Below are 26971 nucleotides of genomic sequence, written 5' to 3' on the forward strand. Positions count from 1 at the left end.
ATATGTTTGTGCGCATGCGCGTTTAATGTGTAACGGAATTATACGCTAAGCTAAAGTTATCTAATTCAGTTAATGTTGCAGATAGCGTCGTTCCTTAATCTTCGAATTGGATCCGGCTTATCAATTTTGCAGACTGTTAGAGCAATTTTATAAAAGTAAGCTTGAACTTTCGATTATGTCAAATAGAATTTCCGATATATATTTACTACAAAGCGAAAGTATGTTTTGAAATCCGAAATCTGTTTATCAATTTCACGCTGCTCTGCGGCAGAGGGGGGGGCAGAAACGTCATTATTAGATTATGATAGATTAGAAAGATTATGTCAAATAGAATTTCCGATATATATTTACTAATATGTAATTTGTATCTACAAAGCGAAAGTATGTTTTGAAATCCGAAATCTGTTTATCAATTTCACGCTGCGGATAGGAAGTTGATCTGTCAGCACTATCCTTATCTTCAGAGCAGATGTTTTTATTTTATTTGGTTTATAATTCCGTACTAAGTGTAGTATTTCATCTCGATATACTCCGTCTTTGATATGATTTAAATTAAGTTCCTCGTCATTATAATTCGCTTCCGATAGTGAAGAAAGTGACCCAGAGGTTATTGAAAACGAAAACATTTCGATTGACAAATTAGGCGGTATTCTCAACACAGCAATTATAGGACTTGAACAGCGGAACTTTGTAACTAAACAAGAAATTATGTCTGTTTAATAGAATTAAAGAGAAAGTATTATCACATGAAACGAAGCAACTTACATTGAAGGAAATGTTTAATAAAGTAGACAAATAAATATTAAGCTTTTTCTTTTTGTAAATTTTGATACCCTTTAGATCATAATTGTTCTTTATTTCATAAGTTACGGTTTCATATTTTTAATTTTGTAATTTCTGCATGCCATCTTACCAGATTTAAACTGATGATCTATAATCCGGAAAAATCGATAATCCGGAATCGCCGAAGTCCCGACGAGTCCGGATTAACGACTTTTGACTGTAATAGTTCGAAATGTCCTGAATGGGGTTCATCATCAATGCTGCTTTTTCCAACTTAAAATTTTTTAAACCATTTCTGGGCAGTCCTTACACTAACAGTGTAATCACCATGTACACTATTAATTTTTATTGCTGCAAACCTGGCAGATTCAACACATGAAAATAAAAAATGTAGCACAGCATGTGTGTACTGATTATCTATATTTATCTTCTATGGGTACTAAAATGTGTTCGATATTTACCAAAGTTGGTAATGAACTGAATAATATGTTAGTTAAATGATGACAAGTTTCAACATGTTCAAAATTGTATTGTTTTAGTAAATGCATCATAGTGAATTCCATGCATACTCTTAATATGCACAAATTTATGCACTGATATTATATTTATGTCTATTTCTTGCACATGCTTAAGCTTTTCAGAGTTCTGAATAAATAAATTCCCTCATGCACTTAAGCCTTATTGAGAGCTAGCACTAGATGTCTTACCGCCTGATGCAGGTTTATGAGTATCAGCAACAAAATCTATTTTTAGCATATGGAAAGAAAATTTTGGTAAATTTTTCGCATTTAACTTCTGCATCTGTAATCATCTCCAAGCGTATTGTCAACGTAAAAGATTACCATACTCCTTTATTATTCAATTACTAACAAAAAAATTATTTAGGCATTGCTAAATGAGTCATTACTCAAGCATACCTGCCAACTTTTACGAATTTTTCGTATTTTTTACGAAAATGTGTTTCTCTTTACGATCGTAATCCATTTTTTACGATTTTTTTTTCCTTTTTCAAGTGTTTTTAGTGATTTTTGTTAAAATTTTAGAATTTTTCGCCAATTCAGCAATTTTTGCCAATTGTATCGTGTTTTACCGCCAACTACCGACTATTTCGAATCTAGTAACCTGCAGTCTCTCCCAACTCGCCGCTTAACCAGCCAATCCAATGGGCTGAACTTGTTTCTCCCACTCTTTTCTTTGTGGGCACCAGATTATTTTTTCGCGTTCGCTTCAGCAGCAAGGGAATTACTCAGCGAGCGTGGATTGTCACATTCTCGTAATTTCACACAGTAATGCTGAGTGCGAGAGAGTCTTCAGTGTTGTGAAGAAAAACAAAACTATGTTTCGTTCTTCAATTTCACCAAAAGCTCTAGAGGTTTAATCCTAGTATCCGGTGCACACGGGATTTGGCTACTTTTGGCGACTATATGATGAGCAGTAAAAACGGGACGTATACGGTGAGTAGTTAACGGGTCATTCAAAGAAAATATACAGTTAAACATAGTATATAGTACGTATATAGTATATATACTATGTGTGTATAATATATATATAGACGTTCTTCGGATCATTTTTGGTGTTGGCGATAATTTTCAAAGTCGCACCAAGGCTGCACTGTATACTAGGATTTTACCACTCTAGAAAACATTTTAATTGCTAAATGTTATGAGGAAACTAATTGTTATGACAGGAAATTTTCCAAAGAATTTTTGGCTAAAGCCAAAAAATGCACTCTAAATTCGTTGCAATAATTTTTTTGTGTAACATTAAGTTCTTGTTTTATGTTTCCTAATAAAATTTTTAGTTACTACTTAATTGAGATTTACTAATGTAAGTGTACAATTTTCTTTTTTTTTATTTGTATAAATTGTTATTTTTTTATATCAAAGCATGATATTATTTTCTTCGTGTTCTTCTGAATTTCAGTTAAAAGTCGTTAATCCGGACTCGTCGGATTAACGACTTTTGACTGTAATAGTTCGAAATGTCCTGAATGGGGTTCATCATCAATGCTGCTTTTTCCAACTTAAAATTTTTTAAACCATTTCTGGGCAGTCCTTACACTAACAGTGTAATCACCATGTACACTATTAATTTTTATTGCTGCAAACCTGGCAGATTCAACACATGAAAATAAAAAATGTAGCACAGCATGTGTGTACTGATTATCTATATTTATCTTCTATGGGTACTAAAATGTGTTCGATATTTACCAAAGTTGGTAATGAACTGAATAATATGTTAATTAAATGATGACAAGTTTCAACATGTTCAAAATTGTATTGTTTTAGTAAATGCATCATAGTGAATTCCATGCATACTCTTAATATGCACAAATTTATGCACTGATATTATATTTATGTCTATTTCTTGCACATGCTTAAGCTTTTCAGAGTTCTGAATAAATAAATTCCCTCATGCACTTAAGCCTTATTGAGAGCTAGCACTAGATGTCTTACCGCCTGATGCAGGTTTATGAGTATCAGCAACAAAATCTATTTTTAGCATATGGAAAGAAAATTTTGGTAAATTTTTCGCATTTAACTTCTGCATCTGTAATCATCTCCAAGCGTATTGTCAACGTAAAAGATTACCATACTCCTTTATTATTCAATTACTAACAAAAAAATTATTTAGGCATTGCTAAATGAGTCATTACTCAAGCATACCTGCCAACTTTTACGAATTTTTCGTATTTTTTACGAAAATGTGTTTCTCTTTACGATTTTACGATCGTAATCCATTTTTTACGATTTTTTTTCCTTTTTCAAGTGTTTTTAGTGATTTTTGTTAAAATTTTAGAATTTTTCGCCAAATCAGCAATTTTTGCCAATTGTATCGTGTTTTACCGCCAACTACCGACTATTTCGAATCTAGTAACCTGCAGTCTCTCCCAACTCGCCGCTTAACCAGCCAATCCAATGGGCTGAACTTGTTTCTCCCACTCTTTTCTTTGTGGGCACCAGATTATTTTTTCGCGTTCGCTTCAGCAGCAAGGGAATTACTCAGCGAGCGTGGATTGTCACATTCTCGTAATTTCACACAGTAATGCTGAGTGCGAGAGAGTCTTCAGTGTTGTGAAGAAAAACAAAACTATGTTTCGTTCTTCAATTTCACCAAAAGCTCTAGAGGTTTAATCCTAGTATCCGGTGCACACGGGATTTGGCTACTTTTGGCGACTATATGATGAGCAGTAAAAACGGGACGTATACGGTGAGTAGTTAACGGGTCATTCAAAGAAAATATACAGTTAAACATAGTATATAGTACGTATATAGTATATATACTATGTGTGTATAATATATATATAGACGTTCTTCGGATCATTTTTGGTGTTGGCGATAATTTTCAAAGTCGCACCAAGGCTGCACTGTATACTAGGATTTTACCACTCTAGAAAACATTTTAATTGCTAAATGTTATGAGGAAACTAATTGTTATGACAGGAAATTTTCCAAAGAATTTTTGGCTAAAGCCAAAAAATGCACTCTAAATTCGTTGCAATAATTTTTTTGTGTAACATTAAGTTCTTGTTTTATGTTTCCTAATAAAATTTTTAGTTACTACTTAATTGAGATTTACTAATGTAAGTGTACAATTTTCTTTTTTTTTATTTGTATAAATTGTTATTTTTTTATATCAAAGCATGATATTATTTTCTTCGTGTTCTTCTGAATTTCAGTTAAAAGTCGTTAATCCGACGAGTCCGGATTAACGACTTTTGACTGTAATAGTTCGAAATGTCCTGAATGGGGTTCATCATCAATGCTGCTTTTTCCAACTTAAAATTTTTTAAACCATTTCTGGGCAGTCCTTACACTAACAGTGTAATCACCATGTACACTATTAATTTTTATTGCTGCAAACCTGGCAGATTCAACACATGAAAATAAAAAATGTAGCACAGCATGTGTGTACTGATTATCTATATTTATCTTCTATGGGTACTAAAATGTGTTCGATATTTACCAAAGTTGGTAATGAACTGAATAATATGTTAATTAAATGATGACAAGTTTCAACATGTTCAAAATTGTATTGTTTTAGTAAATGCATCATAGTGAATTCCATGCATACTCTTAATATGCACAAATTTATGCACTGATATTATATTTATGTCTATTTCTTGCACATGCTTAAGCTTTTCAGAGTTCTGAATAAATAAATTCCCTCATGCACTTAAGCCTTATTGAGAGCTAGCACTAGATGTCTTACCGCCTGATGCAGGTTTATGAGTATCAGCAACAAAATCTATTTTTAGCATATGGAAAGAAAATTTTGGTAAATTTTTCGCATTTAACTTCTGCATCTGTAATCATCTCCAAGCGTATTGTCAACGTAAAAGATTACCATACTCCTTTATTATTCAATTACTAACAAAAAAATTATTTAGGCATTGCTAAATGAGTCATTACTCAAGCATACCTGCCAACTTTTACGAATTTTTCGTATTTTTTACGAAAATGTGTTTCTCTTTACGATTTTACGATCGTAATCCATTTTTTACGATTTTTTTTCCTTTTTCAAGTGTTTTTAGTGATTTTTGTTAAAATTTTAGAATTTTTCGCCAATTCAGCAATTTTTGCCAATTGTATCGTGTTTTACCGCCAACTACCATTTCGAATCTAGTAACCTGCAGTCTCTCCCAACTCGCCGCTTAACCAGCCAATCCAATGGGCTGAACTTGTTTCTCCCACTCTTTTCTTTGTGGGCACCAGATTATTTTTTCGCGTTCGCTTCAGCAGCAAGGGAATTACTCAGCGAGCGTGGATTGTCACATTCTCGTAATTTCACACAGTAATGCTGAGTGCGAGAGAGTCTTCAGTGTTGTGAAGAAAAACAAAACTATGTTTCGTTCTTCAATTTCACCAAAAGCTCTAGAGGTTTAATCCTAGTATCCAGTGCACACGGGATTTGGCTACTTTTGGCGACTATATGATGAGCAGTAAAAACGGGACGTATACGGTGAGTAGTTAACGGGTCATTCAAAGAAAATATACAGTTAAACATAGTATATAGTACGTATATAGTATATATACTATGTGTGTATAATATATATATAGACGTTCTTTGGATCATTTTTGGTGTTGGCGATAATTTTCAAAGTCGCACCAAGGCTGCACTGTATACTAGGATTTTACCACTCTAGAAAACATTTTAATTGCTAAATGTTATGAGGAAACTAATTGTTATGACAGGAAATTTTCCAAAGAATTTTTGGCTAAAGCCAAAAAATGCACTCTAAATTCGTTGCAATAATTTTTTTGTGTAACATTAAGTTCTTGTTTTATGTTTCCTAATAAAATTTTTAGTTACTACTTAATTGAGATTTACTAATGTAAGTGTACAATTTTCTTTTTTTTTATTTGTATAAATTGTTATTTTTTTATATCAAAGCATGATATTATTTTCTTCGTGTTCTTCTGAATTTCAGTTAAAAGTCGTTAATCCGGACTCGTCGGATTAACGACTTTTGACTGTAATAGTTCGAAATGTCCTGAATGGGGTTCATCATCAATGCTGCTTTTTCCAACTTAAAATTTTTTAAACCATTTCTGGGCAGTCCTTACACTAACAGTGTAATCACCATGTACACTATTAATTTTTATTGCTGCAAACCTGGCAGATTCAACACATGAAAATAAAAAATGTAGCACAGCATGTGTGTACTGATTATCTATATTTATCTTCTATGGGTACTAAAATGTGTTCGATATTTACCAAAGTTGGTAATGAACTGAATAATATGTTAATTAAATGATGACAAGTTTCAACATGTTCAAAATTGTATTGTTTTAGTAAATGCATCATAGTGAATTCCATGCATACTCTTAATATGCACAAATTTATGCACTGATATTATATTTATGTCTATTTCTTGCACATGCTTAAGCTTTTCAGAGTTCTGAATAAATAAATTCCCTCATGCACTTAAGCCTTATTGAGAGCTAGCACTAGATGTCTTACCGCCTGATGCAGGTTTATGAGTATCAGCAACAAAATCTATTTTTAGCATATGGAAAGAAAATTTTGGTAAATTTTTCGCATTTAACTTCTGCATCTGTAATCATCTCCAAGCGTATTGTCAACGTAAAAGATTACCATACTCCTTTATTATTCAATTACTAACAAAAAAATTATTTAGGCATTGCTAAATGAGTCATTACTCAAGCATACCTGCCAACTTTTACGAATTTTTCGTATTTTTTACGAAAATGTGTTTCTCTTTACGATTTTACGATCGTAATCCATTTTTTACGATTTTTTTTCCTTTTTCAAGTGTTTTTAGTGATTTTTGTTAAAATTTTAGAATTTTTCGCCAAATCAGCAATTTTTGCCAATTGTATCGTGTTTTACCGCCAACTACCGACTATTTCGAATCTAGTAACCTGCAGTCTCTCCCAACTCGCCGCTTAACCAGCCAATCCAATGGGCTGAACTTGTTTCTCCCACTCTTTTCTTTGTGGGCACCAGATTATTTTTTCGCGTTCGCTTCAGCAGCAAGGGAATTACTCAGCGAGCGTGGATTGTCACATTCTCGTAATTTCACACAGTAATGCTGAGTGCGAGAGAGTCTTCAGTGTTGTGAAGAAAAACAAAACTATGTTTCGTTCTTCAATTTCACCAAAAGCTCTAGAGGTTTAATCCTAGTATCCGGTGCACACGGGATTTGGCTACTTTTGGCGACTATATGATGAGCAGTAAAAACGGGACGTATACGGTGAGTAGTTAACGGGTCATTCAAAGAAAATATACAGTTAAACATAGTATATAGTACGTATATAGTATATATACTATGTGTGTATAATATATATATAGACGTTCTTCGGATCATTTTTGGTGTTGGCGATAATTTTCAAAGTCGCACCAAGGCTGCACTGTATACTAGGATTTTACCACTCTAGAAAACATTTTAATTGCTAAATGTTATGAGGAAACTAATTGTTATGACAGGAAATTTTCCAAAGAATTTTTGGCTAAAGCCAAAAAATGCACTCTAAATTCGTTGCAATAATTTTTTTGTGTAACATTAAGTTCTTGTTTTATGTTTCCTAATAAAATTTTTAGTTACTACTTAATTGAGATTTACTAATGTAAGTGTACAATTTTCTTTTTTTTTATTTGTATAAATTGTTATTTTTTTATATCAAAGCATGATATTATTTTCTTCGTGTTCTTCTGAATTTCAGTTAAAAGTCGTTAATCCGACGAGTCCGGATTAACGACTTTTGACTGTAATAGTTCGAAATGTCCTGAATGGGGTTCATCATCAATGCTGCTTTTTCCAACTTAAAATTTTTTAAACCATTTCTGGGCAGTCCTTACACTAACAGTGTAATCACCATGTACACTATTAATTTTTATTGCTGCAAACCTGGCAGATTCAACACATGAAAATAAAAAATGTAGCACAGCATGTGTGTACTGATTATCTATATTTATCTTCTATGGGTACTAAAATGTGTTCGATATTTACCAAAGTTGGTAATGAACTGAATAATATGTTAATTAAATGATGACAAGTTTCAACATGTTCAAAATTGTATTGTTTTAGTAAATGCATCATAGTGAATTCCATGCATACTCTTAATATGCACAAATTTATGCACTGATATTATATTTATGTCTATTTCTTGCACATGCTTAAGCTTTTCAGAGTTCTGAATAAATAAATTCCCTCATGCACTTAAGCCTTATTGAGAGCTAGCACTAGATGTCTTACCGCCTGATGCAGGTTTATGAGTATCAGCAACAAAATCTATTTTTAGCATATGGAAAGAAAATTTTGGTAAATTTTTCGCATTTAACTTCTGCATCTGTAATCATCTCCAAGCGTATTGTCAACGTAAAAGATTACCATACTCCTTTATTATTCAATTACTAACAAAAAAATTATTTAGGCATTGCTAAATGAGTCATTACTCAAGCATACCTGCCAACTTTTACGAATTTTTCGTATTTTTTACGAAAATGTGTTTCTCTTTACGATTTTACGATCGTAATCCATTTTTTACGATTTTTTTTCCTTTTTCAAGTGTTTTTAGTGATTTTTGTTAAAATTTTAGAATTTTTCGCCAATTCAGCAATTTTTGCCAATTGTATCGTGTTTTACCGCCAACTACCATTTCGAATCTAGTAACCTGCAGTCTCTCCCAACTCGCCGCTTAACCAGCCAATCCAATGGGCTGAACTTGTTTCTCCCACTCTTTTCTTTGTGGGCACCAGATTATTTTTTCGCGTTCGCTTCAGCAGCAAGGGAATTACTCAGCGAGCGTGGATTGTCACATTCTCGTAATTTCACACAGTAATGCTGAGTGCGAGAGAGTCTTCAGTGTTGTGAAGAAAAACAAAACTATGTTTCGTTCTTCAATTTCACCAAAAGCTCTAGAGGTTTAATCCTAGTATCCAGTGCACACGGGATTTGGCTACTTTTGGCGACTATATGATGAGCAGTAAAAACGGGACGTATACGGTGAGTAGTTAACGGGTCATTCAAAGAAAATATACAGTTAAACATAGTATATAGTACGTATATAGTATATATACTATGTGTGTATAATATATATATAGACGTTCTTTGGATCATTTTTGGTGTTGGCGATAATTTTCAAAGTCGCACCAAGGCTGCACTGTATACTAGGATTTTACCACTCTAGAAAACATTTTAATTGCTAAATGTTATGAGGAAACTAATTGTTATGACAGGAAATTTTCCAAAGAATTTTTGGCTAAAGCCAAAAAATGCACTCTAAATTCGTTGCAATAATTTTTTTGTGTAACATTAAGTTCTTGTTTTATGTTTCCTAATAAAATTTTTAGTTACTACTTAATTGAGATTTACTAATGTAAGTGTACAATTTTCTTTTTTTTTATTTGTATAAATTGTTATTTTTTTATATCAAAGCATGATATTATTCTCTTCGTGTTCTTCTGAATTTCAGTCAAAAGTCGTTAATCCGACGAGTCCGGATTAACGACTTTTGACTGTGATAGTTCGAAATGACCTGAATGGGGTTCATCATCAATGCTGCTTTTTCCAACTTAAAATTTTTTAAACCATTTCTGGGCAGTCCTTACACTAACAGTGTAATCACCATGTACACTATTAATTTTTATTGCTGCAAACCTGGCAGATTCAACACATGAAAATAAAAAATGTAGCACAGCATGTGTGTACTGATTATCTATATTTATCTTCTATGGGTACTAAAATGTGTTCGATATTTACCAAAGTTGGTAATGAACTGAATAATATGTTAGTTAAATGATGACAAGTTTCAACATGTTCAAAATTGTATTGTTTTAGTAAATGCATCATAGTGAATTCCATGCATACTCTTAATATGCACAAATTTATGCACTGATATTATATTTATGTCTATTTCTTGCACATGCTTAAGCTTTTTAGAGTTCTGAATAAATAAATTCCCTCATGCACTTAAGCCTTATTGAGAGCTAGCACTAGATGTCTTACCGCCTGATGCAGGTTTATGAGTATCAGCAACAAAATCTATTTTTAGCATATGGAAAGAAAATTTTGGTAAATTTTTCGCATTTAACTTCTGCATCTGTAATCATCTCCAAGCGTATTGTCAACGTAAAAGATTACCATACTCCTTTATTATTCAATTACTAACAAAAAAATTATTTAGGCATTGCTAAATGAGTCATTACTCAAGCATACCTGCCAACTTTTACGAATTTTTCGTATTTTTTACGAAAATGTGTTTCTCTTTACGATTTTACGATCGTAATCCATTTTTTACGATTTTTTTTCCTTTTTCAAGTGTTTTTAGTGATTTTTGTTAAAATTTTAGAATTTTTCGCCAATTCAGCAATTTTTGCCAATTGTATCGTGTTTTACCGCCAACTACCGACTATTTCGAATCTAGTAACCTGCAGTCTCTCCCAACTCGCCGCTTAACCAGCCAATCCAATGGGCTGAACTTGTTTCTCCCACTCTTTTCTTTGTGGGCACCAGATTATTTTTTCGCGTTCGCTTCAGCAGCAAGGGAATTACTCAGCGAGCGTGGATTGTCACATTCTCGTAATTTCACACAGTAATGCTGAGTGCGAGAGAGTCTTCAGTGTTGTGAAGAAAAACAAAACTATGTTTCGTTCTTCAATTTCACCAAAAGCTCTAGAGGTTTAATCCTAGTATCCGGTGCACACGGGATTTGGCTACTTTTGGCGACTATATGATGAGCAGTAAAAACGGGACGTATACGGTGAGTAGTTAACGGGTCATTCAAAGAAAATATACAGTTAAACATAGTATATAGTACGTATATAGTATATATACTATGTGTGTATAATATATATATAGACGTTCTTTGGATCATTTTTGGTGTTGGCGATAATTTTCAAAGTCGCACCAAGGCTGCACTGTATACTAGGATTTTACCACTCTAGAAAACATTTTAATTGCTAAATGTTATGAGGAAACTAATTGTTATGACAGGAAATTTTCCAAAGAATTTTTGGCTAAAGCCAAAAAATGCACTCTAAATTCGTTGCAATAATTTTTTTGTGTAACATTAAGTTCTTGTTTTATGTTTCCTAATAAAATTTTTAGTTACTACTTAATTGAGATTTACTAATGTAAGTGTACAATTTTCTTTTTTTTTATTTGTATAAATTGTTATTTTTTTATATCAAAGCATGATATTATTTTCTTCGTGTTCTTCTGAATTTGGGGGAGAAATCTTCTGAATTTTTATCTTTAGAGGTTAGCAGGTATGCTCAAGTTATCATGTTTTGATAAACATGCGGTGATGAAAGGAAAGTATAATAAATAATTATTCGCCAGTTTGGCGTCAGATCAATGATGTATCTATGTGGAATATTTCGGTTTGAGATGTGTGCCAAGCAGATATGCTGCACCAGAGCCAAATTACTGATCATACAAATTTATGCTAAAATGATTGTTTCTTCAATAACAATGCATTTTATTTAATGTCGAAGTGAAATTAAGAATCGGGACTCTCCAGATGTTTTATTATGCACGGAGGGGGGGAATCAAATGTGCATGCATACAGCCTACGAGGAAAACGTTGTTGGTGATTTTGAGGTCCAGATTTTAGATCATTCCGGATAATGGACGTCTGGATTTCGGACTTTGTACTGTATTATGAAAGATAATTTTAATTCTGCAATCATTTGCTATTCAGCTTAATTTGGATGTAACAGTATGTCACAGCATAAATATGTAGTTTATTATTACTCTGGTCAACATTTTATATTTATGTGTGTTTGAGTTAAAAGCATTGACACATTTTTAGAATGGAAAATGTGTAATCCAGTATCTGCTAGAAAAATGACTGTTTGAAATTTATGGTCACAGGCATGGTTGTCACCTCTCAATGAGTATTGCCATGGGTATTGTTATTAGGGGAATGTCTTCTTTTTATTACAAAATTCCACATTGAAGAGTAAGTGTGAAGTATTTTATTTTTTTAGAAAGGGATGACATTGTTTCTGAAAAAAATATATTAAAATTAGTAATAAAAAACAAAATAAAGTATATATTTTTCAAAATTTGCTAGTCATAAAGTGAACATGATTTATTATATTTACTAATACATTTGAGTTAAATATTATGTTATCAATTTATATAAATATTATATGATAAACAAAATTATTAGTGCATTATTAAGTTTAATAATATTTGTATAAATATGAGAAAAAATTAACTTGCCTTTGATTGCATTTTCCCAGTATGCTTTTGTAATAATAATATACAAACGTTAGCAGAAAGATACTGTTAGTGTGAATAATATAATGGATCCTGCCAAACTGGTGCATGTGCTGGGTACATGGTTGGTTTGCATGGTTTTTCCCCATGTGTGATGTTGGTATGAGCCAATTCCCCTTAAAATGTAGTTCACAAAATCATTCCTTTCCATAGCCAGATAGCCCTTGAGCTGCTTTGCCTTAATCAATTAACCTAACCTAATTATGCTTGATAAAAGTGTAATGATTTTATGTAAAGATATTATTTTGCACTGTAAAAGCTGATTCTGTATTAAATAGCCAACACAAATTTTAAAAGATTTTTTTGAAATATTTTCCAGGTGTTTTAGCAAGAAGCTAGCTACAAAAAAGGCAGACGGTAATATTATGTTAGAAAATAATTTACTTCAAGTAGATAGCTTCATTAATCTTCAAATACAGGATGTTCCAGAAGAAATCTGCAACCATATTACTGTTTTATTCAGGTAGTTAGAAGAAACAAAATATCATTGGAATGGTTTTAATGCATTGCTTTGTTCAGAAAGTATGCAGTTTTAAATCACATTATGTTACCTCTAGCTGACTAAACGAAAGGCCATCCATGATTTATTCTAATATCTGTTGACAGCCAGACTTAAAATCCATTCATTTAATCTCATAGGAACATATGAAATGAACTGTGTACCAGGAGTCCGGAAACACTATAAAGGAACTAATTGACAGCACAAATTCAGTTACCTTGTAAAGACCTTATTTTATTTTAACCAATCATTTTTAGTTTGAATTTCCTTTCCCTCCAGTTTCCTGCTGGAATGTAAATTATAATGACACAGTATGCAAAATCTAAGTGTGTTCAGAAGCATTATTTAAGAAGTTCATGAGGAGGAGTAGCGGAGTTAGGTCTGAATTTATGCTGTGTTGGCTTTGCTGTGTACAGCTGATTTAGCAGTTTAGGTAACTAAGGAGCCAGTCATTTAGCCATCCTAATTTATTGTGATTTTAGATTTTTATTTTCTGTTCAGTTTATTTTAGTCACAAGTGGTGATGAATTGTGAGCACCGAGTGAGTGCATCTTGTTACATTAGTTCAAACAAAAAGCTTATTTAAACCTTCCTCTGTAGTATCTGTTCTTCAAGACATAGCAAAAATTCGCTACGCAGTCTTTCACGTAGGGTCTACTTTGATTGTTTTCAAAAAGAACACACACTCCATAACCTTTTGTCAACATTTTGAAGATGAAGTATGCGTCTTCAAATGCATCAGGTACTCCACAATCTGATGATGCAGTGCCGCTCACATTGAAATCAAGATTTTTTGGAATATAACTTAATTATCAAAAAGTACACATTTGTGTAAATAAATGGTTATTTTTGGTAGGACAGATTTAAAGTTGTTGTAGAGAAGAAGTATTGCATTTAACCCACGAGCACACACGGCTGGTATTTCATACACATGTGCATTTTTCTTTTTGTATATTTCTCGCCTATTCTTTCATAAAAGGACAAAATTTGGTGTAGATGAGTTCAAGGTCACATACTTAAATGGGGAAATTCCTGAGGTGGCAGGTGCAACGGTTTTTTAGGAACAGTATTGTTCGGGCATGTCTTGCCCACACGTATACTCGTGTTTCTCAGTGAGTCACTTTGCACTTCTCGTTTTCAAGCTTTTAGTATAGGTTTTTCTTGAGTTGTAAGCATGGTGCCGTATATTCCTTACGATGAAGAGATGAAAAGATTGAGAAATCTTCTTGAAACAGTTTCTTCTGATGAGGATTCATTTAGTGTAGAAGAGGAAGATGTTGATAACGAAGAATAACGTAGTAATCATGATTCACCCATAGAGAGTAGTGATTCAGATACAGAAACAGAAAATGAAACTCTGGAATGTAGCCATGAGTTTTATGTTGGAAAAAATGGAGTAAAATGGAACAAAAATAAATTCCGGACGAATGTTAGAATTGGTGCCAAAAATATTATAACTAAACTCCCTGGAAATACAAAGTATTCCAAAGACGTCTCAACACCTTTAGATTCCTGGTCATTGCTTATCGATGAAGATATGTTAAAACATGTAGTTGACAATACAAATATTTATATTGATTCAATACAAGAAAATTTCACTCGTGAACGGGATGAGTACTTTTCTCAAAGCCTTAGGGATGCAGCTAATAGAAAATGTTCAAAATGAACGACGACGAGCATCTGTGGTTCCTGATTCTGGACAAACACTGACCACCGATGAACATGTTAACAATGGACCACCCACCAAAAAACCTAAGTTGTGTACCGAGCACCCCAGGAAAAAAGATAGAAAGACTAGATTTATTTGTGAAAATTGTAACAAAAGTATATGGAACATATGACAATGTTCAAAAAATTGTAAGTAAATAATTTTTCCTCTCCTTATTGTTTCCTATTTTGTCTAAAATGAAGTATTAACTTGGTTTTACATTTTAATTTCTTTTAAAAAACTGATTGATTTTTTCGGCAAACTTTTAATTACAATTCTTTTATTCAGGTATGACATACCCGGCGCTTGTTCTCGTGTTCGTCGGATTGGTGCGTGTGCTTGCGGGTTAAAGAAATGTTTAAATTTTAAGTAGTCTTCAAATATGCATGTATTCATGGTCAAGATAAAAAGAGAGGAGCTAAAAGTATTTAAATGTAAAGATGTAACTAATAATTAGTCAAACTGAATATAAGAGATATAACTATAAGAGAGATGTTCGAAAAAAAAAAAGAGTTTGATATCTTTTGTATGATGAGTATGTAATAGCTAACATATTAAATCATGCAAATGTAGTAGATAAGTATTGAGTGAACTTTTTAAATGATGCGAGAAATTACACCAGTAACCTGCCCCCCCCCAAAAAACATTTTATGTGTGTGTGTGTCTGAAGAAAATGTTCATTTACACCAACCAAGTCCAGTATTTGTGACGTAAATAAGTCTATATATTAGTTGCTACCATGTGATACTAGGAAAAATTACATATGCTGTATAATACTCTATAATTACATAATAACTTGCTCCTAGATCTACTTGAAACAACTTTTAGATAGAATACTGATATATTCACTGCTAGATATTAAACTTTTTTTTCAGTCTTAAAATGTCTATGTTTAAAATTATAGCAAATTATTAAACAGTCAATTTTGAGAGGTAGATAGATTACTGAAAAATTTCAGATACATAAATTTCGCTTAGAAAAAAAAACTATACTCCAGTATGAAAAAAAAAAGTTAATGTGTATGACAGCTGTACACAATACAGGAATTGCTAAGTATATATATATGTAATTTTTATCACAGAGACTTTGAAAGAATCAGAAAAATTCTGCAAGAAGTTTCACAGACTTTATGGATCTTCATCCCAATTTCATTGAGCATATGTATTTATGCATAAATATGAGTTTTGTCCAAAAAAACTTGATGTTTGGCTAACTAGTATAAGCAAATAATAAATTTAAGCTACCTACAAATAAATAATTGTATTTTATTTAAATAACAATTGCAGATTTATTGTTGAATATTTTACTGATCTTACCAATAAGATTACTCAACATTTATTAATCTTATTGGTAAGATTGCTAAATTTTGAGATCATTTATACAATCTTATTGGGAAACTAAACATGTCTATATTCATAAGCACCAAAATAAAAACATTAAAGTACAAATTATACATTTAATTAAGATGTGGATTATGCGTACTTATTTCTATTAAAAGAGTTCGCTCTCCACCTTAAAAACACCTCGTTTAACAAAACTGGTCATTGCATAAGCAATTATGCTGTGTCATAATACATAATAATGTTTTGGAGTGTATTTGTAAGTTGATGATCATGTTCCTTTTTTTATAAAACATAATTTAGCAATTTAATTTGTAATGATATACAGTGAGAAAGTATAAAGAATAGTACTGAAGGCAATGACTGTTAGTTTCTTGAAATACATAGCACTGCAATATTTCAAACCTGTTCATGAGTATTTTTTAACTTGCAATATTACCTGCTGGAAACAAAGTAATCCATGCTTACACAATGGTTGGGCATAAGTTACTGTCATGCCCAGCTAAATACCAGAATTGGGATCAAACATATTAAAAAAAATCTGAATGGTTTCAGATTTTGACGGTGTCCCAAGAGAATTTGTTAAGGTTTCTTGTGCTTTCGTTAAGCTCACAGTCTGCTGTTGCACTCACTCCATCTAACTTTTTTTTTTTTTTTTTTAGCTTTTATTATTTTAAGCACAATTTTCTTCACCCTTATATCATATACAGTTCAACAGTAAAGTCACAAAAAATTTTAAATGCAGCGTGTCTTTAGAATTCCTGATGCAGTACTGACACACATTTTTCTATTTTTTTCCCAGTCCTTTCTCAGTTTATAATATCAATATTCAGTTTTCTTAGTAAGATGGCTTACAACACTCTTTTTATTTTTTATTATTAACTTTTTGCGTGTTAACTTAATTTATTAAATATCACTTTCTTTGCACTTAATGCAATATAAAAATCAATTCAAGAAAATATTTAAAACAGCATATCCAGTGGACAGTCTCACATGCTGGAGAATTTTTTTTTCCCCCCATTGGTCGTGCTGGAGATAAAAATATTTTAATCTGCATAGTGTATTGCCACTTACTTTGATATCATTTTCTTAATAAAAAATTCATTAAAGTTTAAAAAATAGGTAACAGAAGAAATTCAGACTTCCAGATGCATATGTTTGGGTAGAGGATAAAATATGATAGCTCTGAGTACTATCGTTTTTACGCAATGCAAAGAAAATACATACATTCATGCAGATTCTTCATTATTTAATTTCTTTAAAATAATACAGAGTGATAATATATGATGGCAACAATTTAAAAAGGGATTCTTTATTTGTAGGGAACTGATGCAAAATCCTATTTTGAGACTAATAGCCCCTTTTGGACTGGTGACACAACCTTTGGCCGTGCCCAACCAACACCTCCTTATAGAAGGAAGCCGGGACACTGAAGCGAGGGGAAGATCTGACGTCACAGGTAGTCGTCTCTGACTCACCTCACTCCTTCAAACAAAATCAAAGCCCCGTAGTTGAGCCAAGAGCGACGAACGTAGAGTGGTTATTTGCGTTAGCGACAGAGTTTTTATATTGTCTCGTGCTTTTTTTATATATTGTCTCGTGCTTTTATAATTTTATACGATGCCTCATAAATGTGCTGTAGCCACATGTCGTGGTAATTATAAAAACGGACCAAAAGTGGCTGTATTCAAGTTTCCAAATGAGACTGAACTCCGGATGAAATGGATAAGGAGTCTACGAAGAAAAGATGGCTTTCAACCTACTAAACATACCAGAGTAAGTTCAATTTTACTGCATTTTTTATGTTTTGTATCTTTACATTTTTTTATTACTTTTATTGATAGGTGTGTGATGTTTATGCTTACGATATTAGATTTTGATCTGTGGGTAAGAAGTTTTATGTTTGAAAGATTTTAATCTTGCCTGTTTTATAATCATTTCAAAAAAATATTTTCCTTCAAAGTTTTATGAATGAAACAAAGTTCCATATAACAGGAATAATTCTAAATTTAGTAGTTACATAAATGCCAATAATTTGTAAATGCTTTCTAGTATACTGTGCAGGCAGATTCTGTAGTTATTCCAAATTTATCATAATTTATATGACAAAGAACTACTAAGTAATCATAATAGGTTTCATTTTAAAATTTTTGTAATGATATATGAAAGTTTGGTATGATGTATTTAAGGTAATTATTTGTATTTGGTAACCAGTGTTTGTTGTAAACAATTATCTCAAATATATAATTTTCTTTAAATGTAAATAAAGCTGTAATCATTATGATGAGCATTCCAGATTTTACAAATTACTTAAATTATACACGTAATTGAAATGATATTACTGGTTTTTTAATTCGTATTTATGTATCAAATTATTTATTTAAATCATAGGGCTTATTGACTTCTGTTACTAAATATTAACATGCATCTAACTTTTGTACTCACAACAAGTTGATTTTTGAATATTTTCTTTTATAGGTATGTGAATTACATTTTCGATCAGATGAAATAATACGAGAAATCGAAATGTATGGTGAGAAATCAGCGAAGTTAATTAAAGCCCCAATTTCTAGGCCACGTTTGAAAAAAGGATGCATACCTTCTCAGTTCCCTGATGGCCCATCCTACATGTCATCAAATTCTGTATCGAGAATGTCACCAGAAAAGAAGAAAGCTCGTTTAGAAGAGAAATACCTGGAGAAAGAGATAGAAGAAAGTTTGAAAATGAAAGAACGGTATGATAATGAACGATCATTTGAAAGTTTAATTGAATTCAATAATTGCCTAGAACATCAGATTTTAGAAACATTTTGGACAACTGTACATACTGAAAATTCAACTATGTTACTTGATATTTTAAGTGACCCAGCTCCAGAAATTCAGAAATCGGTAGTAATAAATGAGGATTTAACAGTATGTGTTTATATTAAAAACATCGCTATAAAATCTATTGGTAAATTTGTTTTCCCTCTAAAAATTAGTAATGTAAATATGTTTCTAGAAGTACTAAAGGAAGTTGAAAGTCTGTCTCATAACTTACAAAATGAAGAATATATTAAGAATTCTATACAAATTGTGGATGATATGCTTTCAGAATTGAAAAGAGTGTTACCTGAAAAAGAAACTGAACTGAACTTCCTTTCAGAGCAAGTAAATAAACTAAATGTAAAGAAAGAGAAGTATCGATATACTCCAGATTTACTTATTTTTTGCAGTTTGTTAAACTCGATCTCACCGCATGCATACAAGTTTTTACGACATTCAGGTTACATTTCTATTCCCCATCCACGTACTATTCGTAGAATTTGTTCAACGTTTTCTCTTAATCCTATTACTGAGCAATTTAATGATGACTTTTTAGGATATGTTAAACAAAGGTGCAAGGATTTAGAAGAAAATGATAAAACTAATTATTATGATGGATGAAGTGCATTTAAATTCATGTTTCGATTTTAAAGGAGGAAATTTGTGTGGCATGGCCTACAACTGTGAAAAAGCTGCTACAAGTGCTTATGTTTTTATGATATGTAGCTTATTATCACCTTTCAAGGATGTGGCACATATATTACCAGTTAAATCATTAAATGCTGAGGATCTGTATCAATATCTTAAGAAAATTATAATTGGTTTAGAAAATATAGGTTATAGAATTGTGGCAGTTGTCTCTGACAATAATTCAATAAATAAAAAAGCCATGTCATTATTTTGTATGCCTCCAAAAATTAGTATTGTGTATAAAAACCCTGCAGACTTATCTCGGCCACTATTTTTTGTTATTGACTCAGTGCACATCTTGAAGTGTGTCAGGAACAACTGGATAAATCAAAAAACTTCTGGGCAATGTTTATTTTATCCAAATTTTGAAAATTTTTCCAAGGTCGAAACAGCGGCATTTGCATGTATAAAAAGTCTCCATTCATTAGAGGCAGGCAGAATTGTAAAATATAGTTATGGTTTGACTCTGAAAGCTCTGTATCCAACCAATTTGGAAAGACAAAATGTCAAGCTAGCATTACAAATATTTGACAGTCGTCTTGCAGAGGCAATAATGGTTATTGGTAAAGAAAATAGTATTTTAAATTACGAAACAACAGCTGAATTTATTAAAATTATATCTACATGGTGGTCAATAGTCAATGTCAAAAGTATCTTTAAAGGACACCATAAGATGAATGAGTATCAAAAGCCGTTAACTGTGCAAAATGATGATGTTAGATATATTTATTTAAATAAGTTACTTGAGTGGTTAGATCAGTGGAAACTTTTAGGCTGTTCTAGTGGTGGACTAACTAAGGAAACACATTTTGCATTAACACATACTAGCTATTCGTTGCTCGAAATGGCAAGGTATTGCATTGAAGAGCTAAAATTTACTTACTTTTTACCAGGAAAAGTTCAGACAGATCTCCTAGAGAATAGATTCGGAAAATATAGACAGCTGGCTGGTTCACAACATAATATTTCTATAAGACAAGTATATGAAACTGAAGCAAAATTAAGATTACAAAGTCTTCTGCCAACTGTTATTAAATCATCAAAGTATGGAGGAATTCCTATTTATCTAAATTGTAAAAACCTGTGTATTGAATCTCTGGAGCAAGAAAATATTGGATGCACTTTCTCAGGAAGAATAACTATTACAAATGAAGATATACAAAATGTTCAAAATGACATACCAATTTTAATGTATATAGCTGGTTACTGTAGTTATAAAGTTGTGAAACTATTAAGCTGTGATATTTGTAAAGGCAATCTAACTATTGATAAAGAATTAATTGTAGAAAATGAAGGACAGTCTTGTATAAAAAGATTTAATAGAGGACTTCTATATCCTCATCCTGATGTACTAAATTCAGTAATATATAATTATGTTGTTATTCAAAAACTTGTATCTGAAGAATTTGAGAATGAATTTTTATTTTCTGCAAATCAGAGGGATATAGCATGTAACTTAACTCTAGACATACTGATAGAAAATGACATTTTTTTTAAATCTAGATGATTGCCCTAAAGCTCATGAGTCACAGAAAGTGTTAAAGCAGATTCTTTGGTCATCAACGAACACATTTTTAAATAATTATTGCAAATTAAAGAATGATACACTAAACCAGAAAAGCATTGCAAAAGAGCGCAAATTGAAAACTTTAAAGCATAAATAAAAATGTAATGGGTGTTTAGCAATTAAACATTTAAAAAATGTAGGTTTTAATTCAAATGATGCTGTATTTCATAGACTAGTAAGTTTAGTAACTTTAATGCATGTAACAAGACGCAAAAAATTAATTGCAAAGCCTAGTGATGTTAGTTCAGATTTATTTCTGTTGAAAAAATATTTTCGCATCTAACAGTTACTGTTACACATTATTGTGAATTCTTTATTATTTTTTTTCTACTCATGTATGCTGTCTGTTTAACCTTGAGATCACTTGAAAAGTAATAGTAACGAAAAATTCATTTCTATGCATCTATGTAAATAAGTGTCTGGGTTGTATTTTAAGTGGATATCAAATTAGTGTTAACATATGGTAAGATTCTTTATCATTATAATTGACTTGAAATATTGAAAAATTCATTTCCTTGCCCTTAATTTGTTGTGTAAAAAAGTGTCTGCGTTATGTTTTTATGTGGCCACTACTTTTATCATTTGGGTATAATTTTGGTGTTAACATGATAAAATACTTTATCAAAGTAACAGTTATATGTTTCAAAATGCTTACAAAATGTTATGTATATAATAACTGCCACTGTTATACTGGTAATGGGTCATTATACTTTTGTTGATATGGACAGATATTGACTGTTTTACATTCAGATGACTTGAAATATTGAAGAAGGCATGTCCTTTTTTTAATTTGTCATCGCGTAAAAAAGTATCTCGGTTTGTGTTTTAGTGCGGCCACTACTTTTATCATTTGGGTATAAGTTTGGTGTTGACATATGGTAAAATGCTTTCTCCTGATAAAAGTGATGTTTCAGCATGCTTACCGAATGATATGTATATAATAACTGCCACTATTATACTGGTAATGGGTCATTATAATTTTGTTGATATGAACATATACTGACTGTTTTATATTTAGATGACTTGAAATATTGAAGAAGGCATGTCCTTTTTACTTCCTTGTACGAAGTAAAAAGGAAGTATTGTAATCGCGAAAAGTTTCAGGCAGCATATTTCACCGAAAATATCCATTTTGACCGCTATCGAATGCAATTTAACGATGTTTTTGCACCATATCTGTACGTAAGGACAGAATAAAATACTCTTTTCCTTCAAAAAAATTATAAAACTGCTTAAAAAAACTTAAACTAAAATTAATTCTGAAGAGAATTTTTCGTGGCTTCTGTACGAACGTATGTACGTACGTTCGTGCGTACGTACATATCTCACATAACTCAAAAACGAGTAGCCTCAGAACGTTGAAATTTTGTATATAGGACTGCTATAACATGTATATGTGCACCTCGTATTTTGGTTGCAATCGGCCACACCAAACGTATATAAATATATTTATATATATATCCACTCTATGACTTGAAATATTGAAGAAGGAATTTCCTTGCCTTTAATTTGTCATCGCATAAAAATGTGTCTGGGTTATGTTTTAAGTGGCCACTACTCTTATCATTTTGATATAATTTTTGTGTTAACATATGGTGAAATGTTTTATCGAGGTAACAGTTATATGTTTCCAGCATGATTAGAAAATTGTATGTTTATAATAGCTGCTGCTATTATACTGGGAATGGGTCATTATAATTTTGTTCATATGGACATGCACTGACTGTTTTATATTCAGAGCACTTGAAAGATGATAATATTGAAAAATTCATTTTCGTGCTGTTGAGTGTTTGCTGCATAAAATGGTATCTGGGTTGTATTTAAATGGCTACCACTTAATGTTTAGTAAGTGGTTATCATTTGGTGTTAACATACTGTAAAATGCTTTCTCATGATAAAAGTTGTGTTTCAGCATGCTTACAAGATGACAAGTTTATGGTAACTGCTGCTTTTATACTGAGAATGGGTCATTATAATTTATATTTTTTATATGGGCATGTACTGACTGTTTTACACTTAAAAATATTGAAAAATTCATTTCCTTGTCTTTAATTTGTTGTTGTGTAAAAAAGGGTCTATGTTGTGTCTTTAAGTGGCCATTACTTATATCATTTGAGTATAATTTTCATGTTACCATATGATAAATTACTTTATCAAGATAACAGTTATGTGTTTCAGCATGGTGACAAAATAACAGGTTTGTAATAACTCCTACTATTATTCTGGGAATTGGCTGAATAAAGGGTGTCTCTGATTAGGAGCACTCATTTCACAAACCTGTGATTTTCATGTGCATTTTGAAATTATCGGTGTCCCATAATTAAGACTGGTGGCTTTCTGGACAAATCATTTTGATATATTCTTTGCTTAAATTAAACAAGCCTGATAGCGAGTAACTTAGAAGATCACGATTTTAGCTTGGAAAAATTACAACAAAATTGTGTTGCATGTAGTGACCAGATACTTTCAAATTGGATACTGGTGCATAGGTAAAACATTTTTATTATTTTCTATATTTGAAACATTAACTGATAATCACTTCCTTTACACAACATCAATAAATGTTTTTACATATACTGGTGATGCTGACATCCATTTGCTGTTGAATGTATCTTTATATGCTTCATAAATAATAATAGCCATCGTATAAAATTTAATATCATTTGTGCACCTGAAGTGTTTTAAATGGTAATGGACGGTCTTCTCAAGTGTTTGCCCGATATTTATCCATATTATGGCAGTATCGTAATACATTTTGAAACTATTAATTGGCTGTTGTAAAAAGTTAATAACGGTGTTTGTAATTGCCAGACAAAATGGGTTGAAATTTAATGAATAGAAACTTGAACTTGCAGTATCAAAATTTAAATATTAAGGTCACATAGTCTCATCTTATTGTTTCTGATGAGACCCAATTAATATAGAAGCAGTTTTGAAATTTTCACACCTGTTAATAAATAAGAATTGATGAGATTTCTTAGTATGGCAATATGCTTAATGAGATTTCTGCTTCAATTTTTACAAGAAAGTTTGAATAATTTATTGATAAAAAGAGATCAGCTGGTTTTAACTTATTTGTATGTTATAACTTAGGTGTTGTGTTGTTATGCTGACTGCTTGCATAAAATTGTAAATAAAATGTTTTTATTTTTCACTTGTGAATCTTTATTTTCAAGTTCAGCTATATAACTAACACAATACAGTTAAGTACATATACAACTAATATTATTGGTTCTACAGATTTAAGCAATAATTTTAAATTGCACATTGAATTATTTGCTAAGCAAACCTCTGATATACTAATTTATTTGAAACTTGCAAGACACATAGCATATTATAGACACAATTTAGTGCATTTTTATACCATTTTCTTTTAAAGACAAATTACTGATTGGAAGAAAAATGAAATGATAAGTAATAGTTTGTATGCAGATAATTTGGGTTTTTTTCATAAATATTAGAAAAATATAAAGCAATATTAAATTATGAGGGAAAAGTCAGAAATTCCTTTTTTAAGTTAGTATGGCTGATTTTTAACTTTTTAAATGCTGCTGTGAAACCTACAAGGAAGTATAATTCATTAAAGTCAAGAAATAAGAAACAAAAAATTCTTAAATTTATGTCAAATTTTATTGTGTTAAATTTTGAAGTAATTAAATTATTCATTATATATAATTGAATCTCTGAATAAAATCCCACCCAAGTATCTATATCAAATAGTGAAATCAACGTTAAGTACGGCACTAGCGCACAGCCTGTTTTGTTTCGTTGCTCTCTCGGGGTTTCGACATAGACGACTACGCGTGACGTCACAATCCAGTGTCCCGGCTTCCTTCTATAAGGAGGTGTTGGCCCAACACTGTTGGGCGAGATGTTTCTAACATCAAAACAGTATTTGATTACGTTTGTTTTCCTCTCATCATAAATGAAAGTTCAACGACAAATTTTTAGCCCAAAGGGCTATTAATCTCAAAACGGCATTTTGCATCATTTCACTCTGCATTGATTGACATTTCAAATTGTTGCCACCAAATATTATAGCCACGTATTATATTTAGAGAAACTAAATAATGAAGAATCTGCATGTATGCATGAATATTTCTTGCATTGTGAAAAAACAACGGTACCTAGAGCCATCAAATTTTGAATAACGTAGCCCTCCAACTGCACTTCGAAGTCTTAATATTTAATTTGTTTTATTATCTATTTCAAATTTTGTAAAGCTTTAACGAATTTTTGATTAACAAACTTGTTAATTTCAAAGTGAGTAATTGCAACACTGTACGGAAAAATCATTTTTATCTCCAGCGTGAGACTGTGTATTGGAAATTCTAAAGATATGCTGTTTTGCTATTTTTAAATCTTTTGTGATATTGCTGTTGAATTGTATTTTCTGTTGTTTAAGTGCAAAGAATATGATATTTAATAAATAAAGGTAACACACAAAACATTAAAATAATGCCCTTTTGGGCATAATATAAAATCTGAAGGCTTTCAGTTTTTTTTTTTTTTTTTTTTTTTTGACATAATGCTTAGTTTCAAAATATTAATTTAGAAGAGAAATCATATGTTACTTTTATTCAAATTGCATAATCTTACTCGCAGAGAACTTCTTGGCAAGTTTCTAGGCATGAAAATATTTGATAGTATGGATTTATAATATTCAAATTAATATGATAAGTTTTTATATAATAGCATTTAAATTTTAAGATGTGACATATATGAAATTTATTTGTGGCAATATACAAACTGATTTTATATTAACATGATTAATGTTTAATAGGAAATTGTATATACTTTTTTTTAGATGGTGGTGCTGCAGTCCATCAAGTTTTATTTACTTCTACTAAAGAGTTATTCAATAAACAGTACTACACTAAACATGTATGCATTATGTGTAACTACTCATCATTTAATATTACGTGTGTCAAGCGTCATGTGCGAGTCCATACTGGAGTGCGTCCTTTTAAGTGCCCACTATGTGAGAAAAGATTTACACAGAAATCCCATGTCAAGGTGCATCTGACTACCCATTTAATCAATACAGTTGCTTAAAAAATGAGAATGTAAAACCATGGTACTTGCTTTTTTGTTCAAGTTTCAAAAGATTTTAATATAGTTGTAATCACAACTGCATAATTTGTATGAAGGAAAATATGAAGAATGAAGTCATGTTAAAAAAGGATGATATTGACTTTTGATCTAAAATTATTAATTCAGAGAAAAGCTTATTATAATAAATATAGAATAAAAAAAATCAACAAATCCCAGATATAAACTGTTCTTTCAAAGAGAAATATGCCAAAGTAAATATAAATAGGCAAAACAGCAACATTATTTTGATATAGACTTCAAATAAAATTTTGTTGATTTCAAGGACATAGCTCTCTGTTCTTCAAAAAAAAAAAATTGTTATTTTTTTCTCTTGAAAAAGAGGGACCTGTGAGTGATTGCCTTCAAAATCAGTCTGAAAACCTACACAATCTTCTTTTTATGCAGGAACAAAGAATACAAATAAAATATTCTATGTATACTTTGTTCCATGTTATCTCAATTATCCAAATAAAAAATTAACTTCTCTTGAATAATCCCACGACATTTTGCATCCCCTAGTTCTGTCATTCTCAACAATTATTGCTGTACCTCACCTGAATGTTATTACTATTATTACTTAACTAACAAGTAACACTAAAATATACAGTACAAAGTCCGTTATCCGGAATAATCTATAATCCGGACCTCAAAGCCACTTTTTTTTTTTTTTTTTTTTGTATGCTTTACGCATGCGCGTTGGGAGGATGTTTCTCCAGATACGTTAAAAAATGCC

General features: G+C 31.4%; 2 protein-coding genes across 6 annotated transcripts; both read left to right on the forward strand.

Annotated features, from left to right (window-relative positions):
* LOC146998561 (zinc finger Y-chromosomal protein-like) lies at positions 1–26677 on the forward strand. Of its 5 annotated transcripts, none has more exons than XM_085811074.1 (4): positions 19–155; positions 12855–12998; positions 17405–17541; positions 25952–26677. In XM_085811074.1, exons 2-4 carry the CDS (start codon positions 12901–12903, stop codon positions 26197–26199), a joined length of 483 nt encoding a protein of 160 aa, XP_085667200.1. In that variant the 5' UTR covers positions 19–155; positions 12855–12900; the 3' UTR covers positions 26200–26677. The 5 variants fall into 5 exon arrangements, 3 of the variants coding, with proteins under 3 accessions (XP_085667200.1, XP_085667199.1, XP_085667201.1); XM_085811073.1 differs by lacking the exon at positions 19–155 and adding an exon at positions 10725–11009; XR_015039539.1 differs by lacking the exon at positions 12855–12998 and having other exon boundaries at positions 1–155.
* Positions 17558–24298, forward strand: LOC146998562 (uncharacterized). Its single transcript, XM_085811072.1, has 2 exons — positions 17558–17858; positions 18561–24298. Exons 1-2 carry the CDS (start codon positions 17703–17705, stop codon positions 19506–19508), a joined length of 1104 nt encoding a protein of 367 aa, XP_085667198.1. The 5' UTR covers positions 17558–17702; the 3' UTR covers positions 19509–24298.
* Positions 26678–26971: the final 294 nt, after the last annotated feature.

This window comes from Stegodyphus dumicola, chromosome 2 (genome assembly GCF_044657685.1).
Source record: "Stegodyphus dumicola isolate Sdum_Otavi_A_Nest chromosome 2, ASM4465768v1".
Classification (NCBI taxonomy): Eukaryota; Metazoa; Arthropoda; class Arachnida; order Araneae; family Eresidae; genus Stegodyphus; species Stegodyphus dumicola.